At 37.3% G+C, this 19,013-nt stretch overlaps 1 protein-coding gene and 1 long non-coding RNA gene across 4 annotated transcripts; one reads left to right on the top strand and one right to left on the bottom strand.

Annotated features, from left to right (window-relative positions):
* The first annotated feature begins 3,838 nt into the window (after positions 1-3,838).
* LOC107838032 (uncharacterized) lies at positions 3,839-9,058 on the top strand. Its single transcript, XR_001664091.1, has 3 exons — positions 3,839-4,033; positions 5,127-5,187; positions 8,917-9,058. It is a non-coding gene; the product is annotated as an uncharacterized LOC107838032 (long non-coding RNA).
* Positions 9,059-9,154: 96 nt separating this feature from the next.
* Positions 9,155-17,297, bottom strand: LOC103148034 (programmed cell death 1 ligand 1). 3 transcript variants are annotated; one of them, XM_007566658.2, is made up of 9 exons: positions 17,190-17,297; positions 15,753-15,822; positions 15,310-15,566; positions 14,680-14,776; positions 13,903-14,169; positions 12,993-13,103; positions 10,680-10,745; positions 10,409-10,459; positions 9,155-9,386 (listed from the first exon to the last, which is right to left on the bottom strand). In XM_007566658.2, the coding sequence occupies exons 1-9, from the start codon at positions 17,190-17,192 to the stop codon at positions 9,370-9,372; spliced, it is 939 nt and encodes a 312-aa protein (XP_007566720.1). In that variant the 5' UTR covers positions 17,193-17,297; the 3' UTR covers positions 9,155-9,369. The 3 variants fall into 3 exon arrangements, with proteins under 3 accessions (XP_007566720.1, XP_007566702.1, XP_007566712.1); XM_007566640.2 differs by lacking the exon at positions 17,190-17,297 and adding an exon at positions 16,846-16,961; XM_007566650.2 differs by lacking the exon at positions 17,190-17,297 and adding an exon at positions 16,867-16,896.
* Positions 17,298-19,013: the final 1,716 nt, after the last annotated feature.

Genomic DNA, 19,013 nt, shown 5'->3' with positions numbered 1-19,013 from the left:
TCTTTAAAGTAGCAGTGTGCATCCAATTAATTTAAAACAAAACTACAGTTAATCAACATGAACTGAAAACAGAATAACAGATTATTGAAAACAAAGAAAATTAAAACTCATACTAAAACTACTACTACCAAAATTACGATATGTTGATTATACATTGTAGAATCAATACATTGCAATTTTATAAAAAAAATAAAATGTAAAATTTTATAATTATGTAATATATAAAAAATTTAAATATATAATTTGTTTAAAAATTATTAAAATACACACACATATATATATATATATACACACAAAAACAAAGGTTCAGTGTGTTAGCACCAACAGGTTGCTTTCAAAGGGCTGTTTGATAAAACCAGATGAGGGCTGATGCATTTTTCTGGTCCTGCATCAGGATCAAAACTTCACACATTCCTGTTGTAATCACTTTAAATGACTACAATAGGAATGATTCCTTGGACTAAATTAAAGCCTGCTTAAAACTTTTTGCACACAACTGAATGTCTTTCCCAGTCAGTTCAGAGCCATTCATCATTTTTGACTTCCCTTTTGGAATATTTCCACTTTGAAGCTGCATCTTTCATACAGTCCAAGAGAACCTTGACATTCGCCAGTCAGATGTTCTTTTTATTGCGCAGCCACAGAATACACCGACGAAGAGGAGCGCGTGCTGCCGTCTTGCTCTTGCCTTGGTCGCGTTGCTCCAGCAGCAGATAGAGGACGGTTGGACAACAACAGCGTCGACCACTTCAGGACAGACAGAGTGGGTTCGACTCCACATACTTACCTCTCATCCTCCTCCTCCTCCTTCTTCCTCTCTCTCGCCTCTCATCACCTCTGGAGAGTGAAGGAGCATCGCAGTGCGAGAAGCCACCCTGAAGATCTCATCAAGGATCCAATCAGCGCTTGAAAATGAAATGCACTCTCCTCTCCGGTTGTGATGATGGGTAAAAAGACATATTGAGAGGGCCTGTTTGGAAGTAAAATCTCTGCATATGCAAATGGGGCCTAAAAATTTAAATGAATTTAGGAGTGTCTCTGATCATCTCAGGGCAACAGAGGGGAGAAAAATATGTGCAAATTAGCCCATTAATATTTATAGATGTTTTATATATATATATATACACACGTGCACATAGATATATCTGGCATCAGGTTTGGTTGTGTCTATTAATCCAGGTGGGCGCTCTCAGTTCCTCTAACGGGGAAATGAATGAGTATTTTAGGAGGAAGCTGGATATCCTAATAATCAGGTAAGCAAATAGGAGGCAATGAGAGAGTTTCCTTCCGTCAGTCATTCCCAGAATTGCTCCTGTCTGGTCTGTGAGTCATTTTAATTTAATGGAGCGTGTGCTATGCTGCCCCCCAGATCCCCCACAGCATTTAGGGAGACCACACTGGACCCCAGGAAGGCCTCCACACCCACTAGGACACTCCCCGGCCTCCGCAGGGACCCAGCAGACGGTCCACCCTGGTTCTCAAATGGGAACAAAGCGTTCCCCAGTCCAAAGTGGTTAAACTGTCATTTCGAATTGTCTGGACATCGTGATTACCGGCATGGGAGGAATTATATATTTAGCTTTATGTCCATCGCCATTTCCTCCCCCCGCCCTGATCTGAAGTGACTGGCCCAGTAGTGCTTTCGATATTACTATCTCTGAGGGGTTTAAACCTTCCCCCAGGAGACGGGAGTAATCAAGGACTGCCAGCAGGAGAGCAGCAGGAGGAGGAGGAGGATGAGAGGTGTGGGGCGGCTGCTGATGGGATGGCGAACAAAATGACAATGGACGTGATTTCACAGATATAATTGTTTCCCTGAGGCTTGTCTGAGAAAGAGAAGTCTAACGGAAAGAAAAACTGTGCAAAACGAGTAACTGGGATCGAGAAAGTTTTTTTTTTTTATTTCAACTCAGTTGTTTTTGGAAAATGGGGAAGAAAATACTTTTTTGTTAGAGAAATGTTCTTTATTTCATTTTTCCTTCTTCTTGACGTTAGGAGTGAATCTTTTTGTCTGAGTTCCTCCAATGTGTCAGTTTTTCTCAGTTTTCAAGAAAGGAAAAGAAAAACACCATCGTGTTGATTTAACCTTAGTGCTGTTAAGTAAACGTTCTACCCGTTGTGTGAAAAATGTTTTTTTTAATAAGGAGGGAATTTTTTTTTTTTTTAAATCAACAGTGATGAATGCACTTTAAGCAAACCAAATAAGGGCTTTGTAATTTATTTAAATGCTTTATTATAATTTCTGATTTTGCCCTTTCATCTGCCATTATTTTTCTAGAAACAACCTCTTTATCTTTAAAACATTTCATGTTTGAATGGGATTTTCTTTTCAAATTCTTTTAATATTTTGATAATTTCTTGTAGTTCTATTTATTTATTTGTATTATTTATTCATTATTTGTTAATACATGATGAATTTGTTGGCTGTAATTCTCTAGTACTTTTAAACATACTTTATTTACTTTAGATTTTTATATAATTTCATATAAATTATAATTAGATGTATGTACATTAAATCATGTAGATTTATTTAGTTTCATTTATTTACAAAATACTGTCTTGGTATTTTATTTGTAAAAAAAAAAAAAGAAAGAAAGCAATTTATGCATTTAAATTAGATGATGGATGGAAGATGACAGATGAAATGAACAGCTATAAATAGTTCAGCATTGATATTCTTCATTAGGTTCTTGGTCACATGAATACTGATCAGTGAATAGTTTGATTTTTTTTTTCCTGTCATTTATCTGTATTTTTTTTTTTTCTCCTTTATAAACTTCTTCACCTCAGCCTCTCATCCATCCTAATAGGAATCATTTATCCTCAGGAAAGTCACTGTGTGGGTTATAAACAAAAGTGACCGTCAGAAAAGCAGATGAACTCGGCCAGCGAACAGGACAGGAAGCCTCTTAATCTGCAACCCAATCCAGCCGTAGTTTAGTGAAACCTGGCTCAGCCTCGCCGGTCGAGGCTCGCGAGGAAGGAAGTGAAGGGCTCAGGAAGCAGCGCTCAGAGCTTTCACCAGTCATATCCATCACAGCACACAGTGATGGAAGCATGTGTGTGCATGTGTGTATGTGTCCCTGTTTCACCAGTCGTATCCATCACAGGACTCTGTCTCCAGGCCCGGGCGGCGGGGGGGAGAAGACTTGGAGGGTCATTAGAGGGGCTGGGCTGCAGGCTGCAGTGCTGCACTTTAACTAAACATCTTTTCCATAAAATAAATGCTTCCAGGTTAGCGCAGGTCTTGGAGAAGCCTGGTCGCCTCGCTTTTGCTGCCACTCATCTGATCCCAATTACCAGACACATGGGGTCAATGCCAGCCAAGAGTTTACGGCTATAAACTGGAGCCGCTGAACTCCAAAATGAACCCTACCACCAAAGTGTTGCATCTTTAGGGCCTGCTTGTCACTCAGCTGTGATACATAATTTAATGTAGCCGCTATATTTACAATAGCTTTGTCTGTAGGTAAAGTGTTTACTCTGGCGGTTAAAACTGTTGTGATGTCGGACCAGAGACTTCCTCCGTTTTGATTTACCTTTATCCAAATCTTTTCAGCAAGCACAGAGAATAAATACTTTTGATTTCATAAAATTCACTTACAATACCTTGTTAAAGTATTCATTCCTTTTAAAAAATAAAAAAATAAAAACATTTTCTTATTGTCTGAAAAGTGACGTGCGCGTTTGTATTCAGCCCCCTTTTATTGTGATACCCCTAAATAAAATCCTGTGCGACCAACAGCCTTCAGACTTCACCTAATAAGTAAATAAAAAACACCTGTTTGCAATCCGATGCCAGTATAAATACAGCTGCTCTGTGACGCTCTCAGAGGTTTGTTAGAGAACACGAGTGAACAAACAGCATCATTAGGACTGAGGAACACAGAGGACAGATCAGGGAAAACGTGGAGAAGTTTAAAGCAAAAAAAAAAAATAAAAAATCATTCAAAGCTTGGAGCATCACTCTGTTCGATCATCTTAGAGAGGAACCAGTATGGCGCACGTACCAAGACAGAAACTGACATGCCAGGTAAGAATTTTGTTAATCAGAGAAGCAGCCAAGAGGTCCATCAGAAGTTTGTAGTTTCTGGTTAAAAAGGAAACTATTGCCCAAAATGCAAAATATTGTGTGGGGTGGAACATTAACTGCACACCAGCCTGAATACAAAATCTCACAATAATGAGATTTCTACAACCCTTCTCTCAGGTAACTGGGATACTTCGAGCTTGATGTTGCAGAGCACATGAAAGCACGTAGTCGCACGTACCGAGCAGTCTGTGAACACCAACGACGGACACCATTTGTAGCAATGAAAGATTGTGCTAAAATGTGATTTGTGTAAATTATCTAAACCGCCGCGTTTGAGTGTAGTTGCATCAAATGCAAGTAACCTGATCTCTGAGGAGAGGAAGAGTCGATCATGGTGATGTATATGTGCTTGTGTATGTGTGTTTGTGTGGACTGAGTGTGCATTTACATCCATACATTATTGAATAATTGCTTCCCGATGCTCTCCTCTTTTCCCTCGAATATTAATTACCGATTGATGAAACTTTGTTGGTCAGAGGGGTTGACGTTGAAAGAGGAAATGGAGCAGGGGAGAGGGGGTAAAGGTGGGGATCAAGCTGTTTGAATGGAGGGTAAACTTATTCAGGGTGTGTTGTGTGCGGTTTGTGGCTGTTGGGAGGCAGGACGGGGTTGATGGGTAATGGAGTAAAGCATCAACAGGGTTTAGTTTCAGAGAAAACCATTTTTCTTGGTTTAAATGATAAGATTTTAAAAGATAACAATTGACATTTGTGCCCGTCTGAAGGAAAAATACGCTTAAGAAAGACTTTGTGCTAGTCCCTCATATTGAGGAGATTTCTAGCTTGTCAAGTCTAGTTGTAATATTCAGTACACAGTTTCTGGAGTTTGTTCAGTGGCGCCTTATTGCATACTTTAAGCTAAACCACAAAACGAGATTACCAACATCAGCTAAAGTGAAAATGTACTCCTTTGTACTCGGATGTTTTTGTTTCTTTATATGTTTTTTCTTTTTTTTTAGTATTATTGTTATTCTGCATTTAATTCCAGCGTAGCAAACAGACTTAAATGAAACTAAATGGTTTTATTGTCACAGAACGCGAGAAACCCAGAGGCTGCATGGAAAAGAGGATGGCTCCATCTAGTGGACGTCTGAGGTAAGATTAAAAATTAATGGGATCGCATAAACAAAAAGCCGTAAATCAAGAATCTAGAAAACTAGTAAAAAGGTCGTCTTTTTATATTGACATTCACTTTAAAAAAAAAAAGTGATTTATTGATCGTAAATATTTTTATGATTTCTTGAATACTTCTGTTAAGGAGCTAAAATTCTATTGAAAGCAATTTTATTTGGTTATGATTAAAATAATTTCATTTCCTTAATGGAAGACAGATACTTGGTGTATCTGTTTGCAAGTTTTAGATCTGCGATTGTATTGTCTGGTGTGCTTTCATAAGGCGATTTTTCATCCTCATTGGGTAATCAGAAGCCAGACAGTGACAAACAGTCATGAAATTATAGATTCTCATATTGTTTAGACATGCCTTGTCCAGTCGAGTGGACAGAGGATCTGAAGGCATCATTTCTCCATACTGAAAAATTAGGGAACTCAAAAAGTGGATAAACGCTTCTCAAATGATTGGAAGCAGCGGTTGCAATCGAAATTCACATTCTGTAGATCTGATGGTTTTATGATGGGGAAACAATGTTAAAAAATAGAGGAACCTTTTTTTTTTTTTTTTTTTTTTTTTTTTTTTTTTTACACAATCCAGAATTTTTAAGATTGCTACACATTTGGTACTTTACATTACTAAGATTCCCTTTACTGTGACCAACTTTATTGTTGCTTGTAAAATGCTTAGACACATAAGGGAAAATAAGATTTTAATCATCTGCTGATTTTGTAAGTCTGTCATTTTAGAGCAGGTTCATTTTAAAGCTGTGAGACTGAATGTTGATCAAAAATGTAGAAAAACAAACGGTACACAAATGTGTCACGGCGGTTCCTTCAGGGGACCCTGTGTCCCGCTGTGTGCCAGACCTTCAGCTCAGTTATGGCTGCATCACACATGTTTGATTTTATCGATTCTGTCTAGCTCCATCTGCCTTTTGTTAGTGATCTCATAGTGATGTTATAAAATACATGCGTATTTCCTCAAAAATACCAGTACTCAAAAGGGCCTGTAGTACCCACTGTAATGGGAGTTTCCAAATGATGCATTGCTTCCTGAACCTACATTTCTTAATAAGGATGACACATATAGCAAATCCCACAGAGGACTATCAATGAATAATGATAAATGTGGGTATTTTTTTGTTGTTTTTTTGACAAGGTTGCTAAGACAAATTACAGTACTTCGCTGTAAATTACCGCAGTTCCCACATTGGTTTCTGAAGTTTATGATTTGATAACAATCTGGTGATTCCTTTTTGAACGTCAGAGGATTTCCTGTCTCTGTTTCACATGGAGCTGAGCAAAAAGTCCTTCCAGGAAGAAATCCAATTAAAAAAAAACAACCAAGCAGGAGCCAGATAGTGAGCGGCTGCATTCGCATTGTGTGTGGTCAGATAAGGCATTTACCCATTTATCCAGGCAGACAGAATAAAATCCAAACAGGGCACAAGGAGGAAGTGTTTTCCAACTAACAAGTTAAAAAAAAGCACACAGCAATAAAACTGACAGACTGTATAACCTATTGTCTTTCAAGCAACTGGTCCAGTTTCTTTTTTAACATAAACATGTTGAATTTCCAAATAGTGACGTAAATAATTCTGCTGCTAAAGGGGGTGAAGTTATAGGAAGAGACTCCACCCTTGATGAGGAACAGGTCTGTCAAACCAAGAACCTCATCGAATGACATTTACTCAGAGGGAGGGAAAATGACACAAAACTCTTGGGTTGTTGTTAACTTTGTATTCAGTGTGAACTCTGAGAGCTCATACTGCTCACATCCAGTTTACTTGGGTTTCTCCAGATGAACTGTGACCCAGTTTCAGAGTAATCCAAGGGTAAATAAGATCATCTGACTTTCAACGCTTGTAATTTCCAATGTTCCAGGAACAGGAAATGTGTTTTAAGTTGTGGTTGTAGGTCACGGCAACAACAAAAAAAAAAAGCCTAATGACAAATGTAAAAAGACCAGAGGATGTGAATTATTTCTGCAGATTCAGTGTTTGCCTCCATGCATGAAGAATCTGTCATAATTCTCTAAAACTCTGTAAGTTGAAGTGCAAGCTTTAAACATTACAATGAGCTTTTGCAAAAGACAAAACAATAACCACTGCAATCTTTCAAATGAGTTTTGACATCCAGTCATGTTCGTCGTTGACTGTGACTGCTCCAGCAGCTGTACATTTTTATCTAATGCATTAGTAATTTATTATGAAAATGCAACGACATGTGCAAATTTATGTCACAGTTACATGCCAACCACAGGAACTTCAAGGTCGCTATCTGTGGTTGGCATTTCACTTCTCCATTTATGCTTCAACGTGGTATTTGCTGGTTAAGGTGTGTCCACACAAACACACCTTAAAATACTAAAACTTTCATCCATTTTACCCGAGAGTTCATGAAACGTAGCGGTGCCCTCGCAAGCATTTTTACGCTACTTCTCAAATCTAGTGAGTCTTAACCACAAACCTTAATATATTTTATTAGGATTTTATGTAAGAAATGCTCAATTGTGAAGTGGAGGTGGTTATGCAAAAGTTTTACTCATAAAAATTCAAAGTTGTCTTCACAAAAGAGTGGCAAGAAGGAAACAACTGTAGAAAGAAGGGCGACTTTTTGGCCTAAAAGCAAAATGGTAAATGAGATGGAAGAACATCTCCCTGAACACATCATTGCAACGGTGAAACATGGCGGTGGCAGTATCATGCAGAGGGGATATTTTTCTTTAGCAGGGAAAGGAAAGATGATGATGTAGATGATGACGGGTCAATCCTGAAAGAAAACGTAGCAGCTGCAAAAGACCTGAGGCTTTAGTGGAAGACACAAGAGCTTGAGCTATTTTAAAAAGAAGAACGGGCACAACTTTCAGTTTCTACCTGTGCAAAGCTGGCAGCAATATGGCACAAAACACTTGCAGCTGCAGTCGCAGGTAAAGGAGGTTGCAGACTTTGCACAGTTTTCAGGTTTGAGCTTGTCAATCACATAACATCCCAATAAAACATCGAACTATGTGGTTGAAATGTGACAAAATATGTAGCGGCAGAAGAGGGACGAACGTTTTTACAGCAACGTAGACCAGAAAGAAGTTCCTTGGCCAATACCCCGAATTACTCAAAATCTCAGAAAAAAGTCCGTTAACGTTTCAGAAGAAAGATGATGTCAAAATAAACTGAGTTTTATTTTAAGCTAAATATTACTGTAACAAGTCGCATCTCTTGCCAGTAAAGTCAAGGCACTTCCTCATCTTCAGCTGATATTAGAGAAGCTGCTGCTGCTTCGCTTGCAATCCAGCAACTGATCTAAATCAAGACCTTTCTTTTTCTCATGCACGTACAAAGAACTGAAACCCGCGCAAAGTCTCAAAGTATGCTTGAGTTATCAAATTTTTTGAAAATGAAAGAGTCTGAGACCAATATTGTATGTCTTCACTATTGCACAAAAGGACGGAGCTCAAATTTCCCCTGGCAAAAGAGAAATGTTAAGAACCGGTCTCTTGAAATAAACCGCTGTGTGTGTGAAATGTAGTCTCTTCAATTAAGTAGACAACAAAGTCAAATTATAAAAATACAAAAGTCTATATTTATTGCACATACTTTTTAAAATGTGTTTACGTTGCAGCATATTTGGGCTTTATAAAAAAAAAAACCATACATACTATCATTTCTTCAAAAAAAGTGACATGTTTTTTGTTCATCGCCATTGTGTCCTCAGTACTTTGCAGATTGTACTCGACGCGTTAGTGCCGAGCTCGTCTTCAGATCTTTCTCAAGAGCAGCGCAGTCGCATATAAAGGATGTGACTAATCCTCTACAAGATCCTCTTTCAATTAGAAACCTCCTCAAAGTCTCATGAAGAAGAAGCGGCTCCCGATTTTACCCAATCGCAGCAGAGTCTTGTCGGACTGGGACACAACAGTCCTCAACTTCTCCGCTGATATCTTTTCACCAAAAGAGAGCCGCCTTGTTGCTTCCTGGAGCAAGTCACCTCTCAGGTGCTGCAGTTGACGTACATAAGAAGATCCAGAAAGCTGGCATCGAGGAAATTAGAAGCAGCATTGGTCCAAGATGAGGGCAGGATGTCGGCTACGGTTGTTTTCCCTCTTCCAGGAGGTCCCTCCCTCAGGTAACAAGACTTCACCGGTACTTGGGAGTAGATCCTGGAGTCTCACTGGCATCCCTTCCCTGAAAATAAAAATAAGCTCTGTGATTCTGAACTGTATAACAGCTGAAGGCATCGGTACAAACCCTTAGTTCCATGACACTAATGTAAATACTGCCAGTAATTAAAATGTCTACATATAAATAAAATTAATTTCTGGACAGTTTGATTTACTAGCGAATGGGAGTTTTAATTGGGTGAGGGTCATTTCATCCTTTCACCATGTGGGTCAAGTGGCTAACATGGGGATCAGAACAGAAATGAACATAAATAAGGTGTAATACAACATTTTTTTTTATACATTAATATTAAATTAGGTTGAAATATGAGCAAACTTTTGAGCATCTGTATAAGCTGCAAAAATACTTAACAGAAAAACTATTGCTTTGAGTATGAAATTGCCTATGGGTAAGAAACTAGTGCAGTTGCGTAGCTACAATGCCTGGGTTGAAAGAATCAGTTGACCTTGGAATCGTTTTAATTTCCTGCAGTTCAAGTTGTTGGGCTTTCTGTAAGTGAGATTAGAAAGGAAGAGGAGTCTGCTATTTTTTCCAATGGGATTGGAAAACTGTCTCTCTGACACTTGTTTTGCAGCCTGTGAGGCGGCGAAACTATCACAGAGGTGTCTCGTTTCTTTGTAGCGAGACAGAATTCGGAGTAACGGGCTTTCAGACGCAATCTCAGATTTTCCTCCGTGGGACGCGCAGCAAAAAAAACAAACTCGATGAAAGAGAATGTTAAAAGAAACGATGTTCTTGTTTTACTTCCTTCTTGAACATATAGTTTTATATAATTGTGTCTAAAATAGGTGGATTTGCCTAGACATAGTTTTCTACATTAGTAAGCGTTCTTTTATTTTATGCATTTAGCGTAGTATTTCAACTTCATTTCTTTTCTTTCTTTTTTTTAGATAGTTGTTTTCTCTTCTAAAGGCTTTTACTGGAACCTAAAGGCAGTGATGATGGTAGAGGACCATGTCACTGTGGACAACAAGAAACCGACATCAAACAACACAGCAGTATCGTAAATCAGCGTCACGTCTTACCTTCAGTAATAACTATTTCCTCAACTTCGTTTCCTTTTTCTTTCTGTAGGCCTGAGGGGAAATTAACATGTCAGGAAAACAGGGGACTTATTTAACCACTCAGCTAATCAGTTCCAGAGATAATAATTGCCAACTAATTTAATCATCACTAGTGTAAACGTATACCAGATCTAATATATCAGTGATTTGACTTCAATGGACTTTTTTGTAGCTGTTAAACGTTAGTAAAGTTGTTGTTCAGGTGCAGAAGAATGGAGCTGTTCAGACTTACAGGCAGCTGCAGACGTGGACTCCTCATCACCGGCCAGGCAGCTATGGGTCCTGGAAGTTCTGGCACCTGTAAAACAAGGGGACCTTTGATTTAGTGTGTTGATGTAAAATGTTTGATAAAAATATACAAAAGCATGAATACAAGGAAAAAAACGGTGGATGGTCTGTCTGCCTCTAAAACCATAACGCAGCACATTAACATTGAAATAAGACATATTAGCTTTAAACTGATGGTTTACAGTGTGTTTTCTATTCATTTCTCTTGCTACACACTTAACAAATTTGGAATTTGAAGTTTAGGAACAAACCGCAGCACTTTTCAAAAAATGCTATGCTAACCTTAGTAAAGATGATTAAATTATCTTTTGTTGCATTATTATAATCTCACAATGAAAATGTAGGAAAAATCCAGACATTAAGTAACTAATAAGATTATTGGTTTCCACACTTATTCGTAATCTTAACAATTCAGTTAAATGTAGCTGAATCATTTTCACTGCAACCGTTTCCTTTTAAATGTGGATCAGAGTATTTAGGAACTATAACATAACATCCTTTTACTCTGAGGTACAAATATGTAACAATAGGCCAGTTTCTCTTAGCTACTAAACAAAGAGGGAAACACAAGAACTTGTACTTATGTCAAGCAGAAATTAAGAAATGGCTTCAAGATAAAGCCATAGTGTCTTTAAAAAATAATTATTTCTTAATTTGGGATTTCTTTTCTTATTTTAAGACTTGTTACACTTTTATAGTGATGCCAACAAATGTGGAAGGTGCTGTATGATAATGTTAAGGTGTTATTCCAAGAGCATGACTTCATTTTTCTTTCCGTCTCTGATTTACATAGTTAACACTTTGTGTGAAAACAATATTCTTGTAAGTATTGCTGAGAATGCTGACGTTTCCTGAATTTAATCACCCAGAGATTTCTATACCCGTAACTCAAACAGGATTTCTTGTCAGATTAGCCCGATCGTTTATCTGAAAGTGTGTGTAATAAGTGTACAAGTGAAGGGGGTGTTAGTTTGGATGATGAGGTGAACAAGCGCTGGACCCAAAAACCACCTACGCATTCACAAATAGCTGTGAATTTCCCTTTTAGCAGATGAAAACCAAGCTGGGTGATTCCAGGCAGATTCATGAAGTCCTCAACTTCAACAATAAAAAAAAGCAAAGTCATGCTCACATGACTTGTATAAACACAACATGTCACATGCTGGTGAAATTCCACTCAATTTAAATTACAAAAGGTACAGCGCTAAATCAAGCATGAGATCGTCAAAAACATTTTGAGAAACGCTTCTTCTTTCAAGTGGAAATTGCATTGCCATCGCCATACATAAAAAAAAAAACTAGATTTATATTTCTCATTGAAATAATGTTTTATTGTTGTTGACTTTATCACAAAGCCTTTTTCTTCTTCTTCTTTTTTTTTCTTCATCTCTTTAGCGACGGAACTAAAGTTAGGTGGCATGTCTCCGGAACAGGAAGGATATAAAAAATGCTGCGAACTGCACTGGCAGTAATGTCAGGTTGTTTGAGCTTTTAGGTCAAACACTAAAAACATGAGAGAGAGACTCCAGAATTTTCTAGCAATGCAGCAAAGCTAAATAAAGAACCAATGTGAAAGTCAGACTCCAGTGATGCTTCCCTTTCCCACAGGTCTGTTATGCATCTCTTCTAGATCTGTGTATCACTTTTTGTTTTACTTTCTTTCACAATTTATCTATGTTTGCAAAGGCATTTAAAATTCCCAAATGTGGAAAATTATTAGCTTTTTTTTTTTTTTTTCAGACTGATGCTTCCTTTAAAAAAAGGTAGATGTTACTCAACAGGAGAATATTCAGATTTTCACAAATACTTTCTTCAGTAACTGTATAGTGATCTGAAACTTAAAAGTGGTCGGAATTATATGGTGAGGTAATATATGTGCAAATGCTTATGAACAAAATCTAAACACTTGTAGAATGTGCTGCAAATAATGATTTATATTGCTATTCAGACTGTCTGGTTCTTGGTAGATTTTTTTTTCCAGATAGTAGCATTGCAAACCAACAAATTAAAAAGCTTTAGTGATTACATTATAAATGCAGGCAGGGATTTCTCACTAAGCTGCAAAACAAATAAAATAAGAAAACAGTGGTAGGATGTCCTGAGAAAAAACCCAGAGTTCACGACCAAGATAAGATTGAGGGATGGATGGATGGATGGATGGATGACCATTTTTTGACAATGTAATGTTGACAAAAATACTAATAAATTACATTAATAAGTTTTGGTTCTGTATTTAATAGAATAAGCAGGTAGTTACCTTTTCGGCGTCTGTAAATGACCACTCCAAGACCGGTGGCAGTCAGTACTAATCCTAAACACAGCACAACGATGAGGATGTCATTTTCTCCTTGACGGGGCGGTATATCATCTGTAGTAAGAGAGAAAATATAGAGCAACCTCTTTTATTATATTCATCTTGGACAGCCATTGTATGCAAACATTTTGTTGATGTCCACAGATTTTTTTTTATTTATTTATTTTTTTTTTTTAACCACTTTGGAAAGAACCAAATTTACCAAAAACAAATTGCAACAGACTTCCCCATAGTGGACAAAAGCAAAACTAATAGTTGCTGTGAAGTAGGAATAGTTTAGCCTTATGCAACAGTATTTGTGCTGAGCTTCAAAAGAACTTTCCAGATTACTTTTACTGTTTTTGTTGGCGGTTTTCATTGTTTCCTAAAGAATACTGGATCCTCTCTACTTTAAGCTGATCAAGTTCTGCCTCTAATCTTTTAGAATACACTTTCCAGTGAAACTAAAAAGCAGACCGTATATCAAAAGAAAAAAAAAATATCTGAAGATTTTTTTTTTCCAAACACCTCTACACGATGTTGAATTGTTCCAAAACACCTACAGTTGCAGTAAAAAGAAGGGGGTAATTCTCGTATCTCTTTGCCACTGTAGGTAGGTGCAAAGACAGCTTTGCTTTCATGTCGACTTGAGGGAGGCTGAGAATTAATTTCAGATATAAATAAAGGGAGGGGAAGCATGCACAAAACGGGAAACTGGAGATTATATCATTTCTTGTTGGTTTTCAGAGTCAGTAAATTTTCTATAAGACATAAACGTCTTATAGAATTGATTCTTTTGCCATTTAGCACCTTTCTGAAGCAAGCTCTTTGAGCACTAGCTTAAAAAAAACCTTCACAAATGTTAAGAATTTACCTGGAATGTGAAATGTTGCAGACGAGTGGTCTTTTGTGAAGTTACATGTGTATTTTGTTTTCTCTGAAGAGCTGACTTCAATCTGACTGACGACTTTAATGAGACCGTCTGGCGTTGTTGTCGTCGTGGTGTTGGAAATGTAACTCTGCAGACGCTCGTCCTGCCACACAACGGGGGACACAGGGTATCCCTCAGACTGGCAGGTCAACACCACTTTATCCCCCTCTGCCGTCCTCTCAATCTGTTTTGAGATCGAGTGATATGGTGCTAGAAAAGAATAAAAAAATTAAGATTAGCAACATTTTTATTAGAATAAATAATGTAAACAAGAATTCAAATGTTGTTTGGGTTCAGATATAATGGATTGGCTTAAATGAAAGCATATTTATGCTTTGGAGGCACAGGATACAAGAAGATGTCGGACTTTGCACATTTTTGTTTGTTACAATATTGTCATTACACACCTACTTTTCCTTTGATTTCATAATTTTGCACTTTTTTGGCTTGAAAAATCAAACAAAATCCTAATAAAGTCTAAAAAAATGTTTTAGGCATGTGAATACTTCTGCAAGGAACTGCATCTGATAAGTTCTCAAGTTTTTTCTCTATCAAACTGAACAGTGATGGGTTTAGTTTCACTTTCAAAATGAGTTTTACTCTTAACTGCCCAGAAATGACCATGTGCAACAGTCAATGAGCAAGACCATTCCTGGAACAAAAGCTATGTGCTAATGAACAAAAAATGCACATCGAAACGGACTCAAACCATGATCTTACCTCCAACTGACAAAGCTATAGTTTTATAATCGGTCCCTTCTGTTGTTTGAACCAAACACTGATACATCCCAGAGTCAGTGATCCTGAGATCTGATATCTGTGAAGTGAGATGGAAGGAAAAAAAACATGTTTATATACCATAAGACAAACTACTTCAAATGAGCTTGAATCATAACTGCATTTCTACTTCTGTCTCTAAGCGTTTAATGAAGTACAACAAAACAAGATCACAAGCTTGTGTTGCATATTTCTAATGCACATATTGCCCTAACAGGATTAAGAAACAACAAACTTCAGCGTCAGTTATTCTTAGCACCATAAAATATGTTGGAAAGTTCAAACAGGCAAGTAACATGCGGCATCAAGAAATTACCCAAATGTCTCATCAGTCATCTGACAATTGTTTTGTAGACACTGGTTAACGGAAACTGATTCGGTGCCAGAAACATTTGATTTTTCTTTTTCTACAGAGAAAAGCTTCTTGTGGCTTTTCTCTGTAGCCACAAGAAGCGTGCAATTATAGCAAAATTGCACGTTTGCTATAATGCTTAAACTACATCGCATCTGGTCTACACCAGTGTGTTTGTATAGTTCATATGAAGTAAATAAATAATAAAAAAGAAGAAATACCTGTATCTTTGCCCAGCTATTTTTCAGTTCATCGGTGAGAAGCTTCACTCGACCCTTGAACTTTGAAGACACAGAGCTCTCCAAGTTGTTAACTAGCCGTATCACTTCCTGATCCGGACCGGCGTCCGTCAAGTGCCAGATAACCTTGAGGTCATTTTGAGGATTTGCTGGTTTGGAAGAAAACCTGCAGCCCATCACAACACTTCCTCCATACTCAGAATTATATGAAGTGTGCTCTGCCTCCACTGTAAACAAGGCTGCAAGACAATAATGCGTAGTAGATGTTTTAGGATAAACTTGGCACAAAATGCATGGCATACACACACAGTAAACATCAGTTTCATTTAAGTGATAAGCTTGCTTTGCAGATTTAAGTTAGCTTGAGTGTCAAACTGGAACAGAAAGCTTTCCTCGTGTTTCACAAGTTTATAGTTACTACCCACCTGCAAGAGATGGCTGCAGGGACACTTGCAGAACTACAAGAGCTACAACAATGACCAAGTCCATTGAAATCTGAGAATGGAAAAAAAAAAGTGTAAACAAAATATTGAAAACTTTTGGTCACAGATAATCACAAGACACTTTGCAGATGCAGCTCAGCTGAACATTCTGGTAAAGTGCATGACACTCAAATAATCAACAACACATGATGCTGAGATATGCATTTTTTCATCACTGACCTAAGTATGACTAAGCTCTTGCTGTTGCAAATAAACCTATTGTCTGGCGATTTATTTTAGATGACATCAGGAAACCACAAAAAATACAAATATGTGTGTTCAGTTCTGGGTAACATCATGTTTCTTCGGCAGGATGATTCATAACGAAGAACTTCATGGCAACAGCAAAATATTTTCACACAGTGAGCTGTCTTATCTGGTTTTGCCATGAATATGTTTTACGAAATATTTTACAAAATAGTAAAACTGAAAGGGTATGACATTTTTAGTGCTAACCACCTATGACTTCCACAAATGACTTAACAACATAAGCCGAAATTGGCTTTGGGTCTCGGCTAACTTTCTGACTTATCAAATAAGGACTGGACTATCAGACAGTTAATGCAGATTCCTTAAAGCACCGTTGGTAAAAGTTGGTACCTGCAATTCATTAGCAGGTGGCATCATGGCTTTTTCTTATTTTTGAAAACTCAAAATACTGTAATAGTAAAATCAAGTTGAGATGTAAATGTAAATCCTCTACTTGTCCAGACTTATCAAGACAGCATAAAAACCTAGATAAGTTATCATGGAATATAAACACATGCCATGCTTGCAGTTTCCATAAAAGGAGATTTGTAAAAATATAAATAAATTAAAAAAAAATGTTGGTAGTGCTAACAAAACAAATAACTAACTCTTAAAATATTTTAAAACATACTATAGTTAAGCTACTAAAATAGACAGACAAAAGCTAGTATGACTATGTGAATAATAAAAATAGGTAGCTGCAACTACTAATCAAGGCTAAGTAAAGCAAAAAAAAATAAATAAATTGAAAGCTATAAACAGATTAATACTCAAATTGCTGTCCTACCTGCAGACTGATACAATCAACCTTTTGTATTGTCATGTACTCTTTCCTTCTTCCTTCACGTCTAAATGCTCCAGTAATCTCTCCGAGCGGTTCTAATAAAGAGGAGGTTCCTCCTCCTAAAGTAACCCACCCCATCACATGGCTTTATCTAACTTAACTCAGTCACATGAATAAAGTTGAAGCGTGCTGCTCATCAGCGACTTCACAAATATTACTACATACTATGTGTTCACTGTGTTTGGAAAAATTGTAAAGCTGTAAGTAAACGCTGTAAAGAAGTATTTAAACGTGTCTCTATGTAGATATAAAGACCGAATTACATATTTTTACTACGGAGGACCTACCATAGACAGCGAGTTGAAGACGCGCAGTTTCCACCGTAACCGGCAACGGCGTAAAAAAGCGTCCAGGAGCTGTGAAGGCGTGAAGAAATGAGACGCGGCTGACTCAGTGTGCGTTTTATACCCTGTTTTTCCCCACATTCTCGAGTGGTGTCTCGGGATTCTCCTTTTTTTTTTTTTAAAGCCAGCCCAGTCACCATTACCGTAAAAGTGACAGCGCGTTTTTTTTGTTGTTTTGTTTTGTTTTGTTTTTGTTTTTCTTTAATAAGACCGTAACCAATTTCTCACCAACATGAGCAACCAGGAGCTTCTTTAATTAACTGTGAATCAAATTATGTCGCACGTAAAGTAATATAATAAAAACTCACCTACAGTAAATAACTTAAAAGAATAAAAACAAAAGTAAAAATTAACACAGACATTAATTTCAGTGTTCATATATTATTACAGTATTAACTTCTCACTCAAAACTGAAGCTATTCGATTTGTCTTATGACTAGGTGAATATACAAGGATACAGTAAGTCCAGAAGAATAACAATGTGATTTTACAAGTTAATATTGAACTATCAGCTCTGGTAGGCAACAGGCAGGACCTCCACTTAAGTATGTCACTTAGTAATAGAAATACCACATGGGTGCATGGTGCACTTGTGGTTTTCTCACCATGACTCTGTTTTTTTGCCATTTATATTTCGAAATAGCTGACTTGTAAGGGTCAGCCAGCTGATTGGCAGTGAGCAGCAGCATGTGGAGGAGGGACAGTGCTTTAGGGACTGTTTGAAAACTATGTAGCTATCTTTCTGCCAGTGACTGCCTCATGTTTATTTAAAAAGTTGAATCAACGTATCTTTTTCTGTCTCCATCAAATTTTCCATTGCACAAATGTATTTTGTCCCCTGAAGGTAACTGAGTGTGGAAACGTTGAATAAGAAAACATCAGAACTGCTAAAATAGGTAAATGACCAAAACGACCAGTAAATAAATTAGACAAACCAGCTGGAACTGTTGATCAAAATATCTAGATCCCTGGTTTAAGGAGACAAAGGGAAAACTGTTGGCTACTTTTTGAATAAACAATTTGTTGATTTATATCTTTCTTTTGTTTCTTTTGTTGTACCTTGTGCCATATAGCAAACAATTTGTGGTTTTTCAAGCACTATATGCAAATGCAGTTCTAAATGTACAATCCAGAACAACAATGTTCCCAAAACAATACGTACACGTTCACAAGATGTAATCTCCAAAAAAACAAAAACAAACACAAAAAAAAAAAAACAGGAAATTTAAATAACCCTGAGTTTCCATCCACAGCCTTGCTGCCAGCCAAGTGGAATTCCCACCTGTTCTGCAAGAAAGGTATGTGATAATTTAACTGTTTATCTCTGGCACATATCACTATGATATCTTTACAATGTGACTGAGGAAAATTTTGTGGGTTTGCCAGTGATTTATTTTTTCTTCCTGTCCATGCAGGTACACAACAATCTTCCTTCCAGGTTGGTAATAGTCTGTGTCTGATTTTTTATCAGTTCTAATGTTATCTCAGAGTTTAAAATCCTTTACCATTTTTCAATGTATCTCCTGGAAAGCTATTGTTGTTAATGCTACCTCCCCCTGTGACTCAAGCCAAAATGATACCTGTCACAACAGGGAAGGTTTCTGAGATGGGTGAAAACTCTTGTGTGGAAACTGCTTTTCCTCTGCTAATTTCAGATGTTAATGTTAAATGATGCTACCAGAAAGAGTCCTGGTAAGATTTTTTTGTAATTTTTTCCCCCCCTTTTTTTCCTTTTTTTTTACAGTCCCAATGAAAGGTAAGAAATTT

Source organism: Poecilia formosa, unplaced genomic scaffold (genome assembly GCF_000485575.1).
Source record: "Poecilia formosa unplaced genomic scaffold, Poecilia_formosa-5.1.2 Scaffold6, whole genome shotgun sequence".
Classification (NCBI taxonomy): domain Eukaryota; kingdom Metazoa; phylum Chordata; class Actinopteri; order Cyprinodontiformes; family Poeciliidae; genus Poecilia; species Poecilia formosa.
This window is presented reverse-complemented; position numbering and strand designations above follow the sequence as displayed.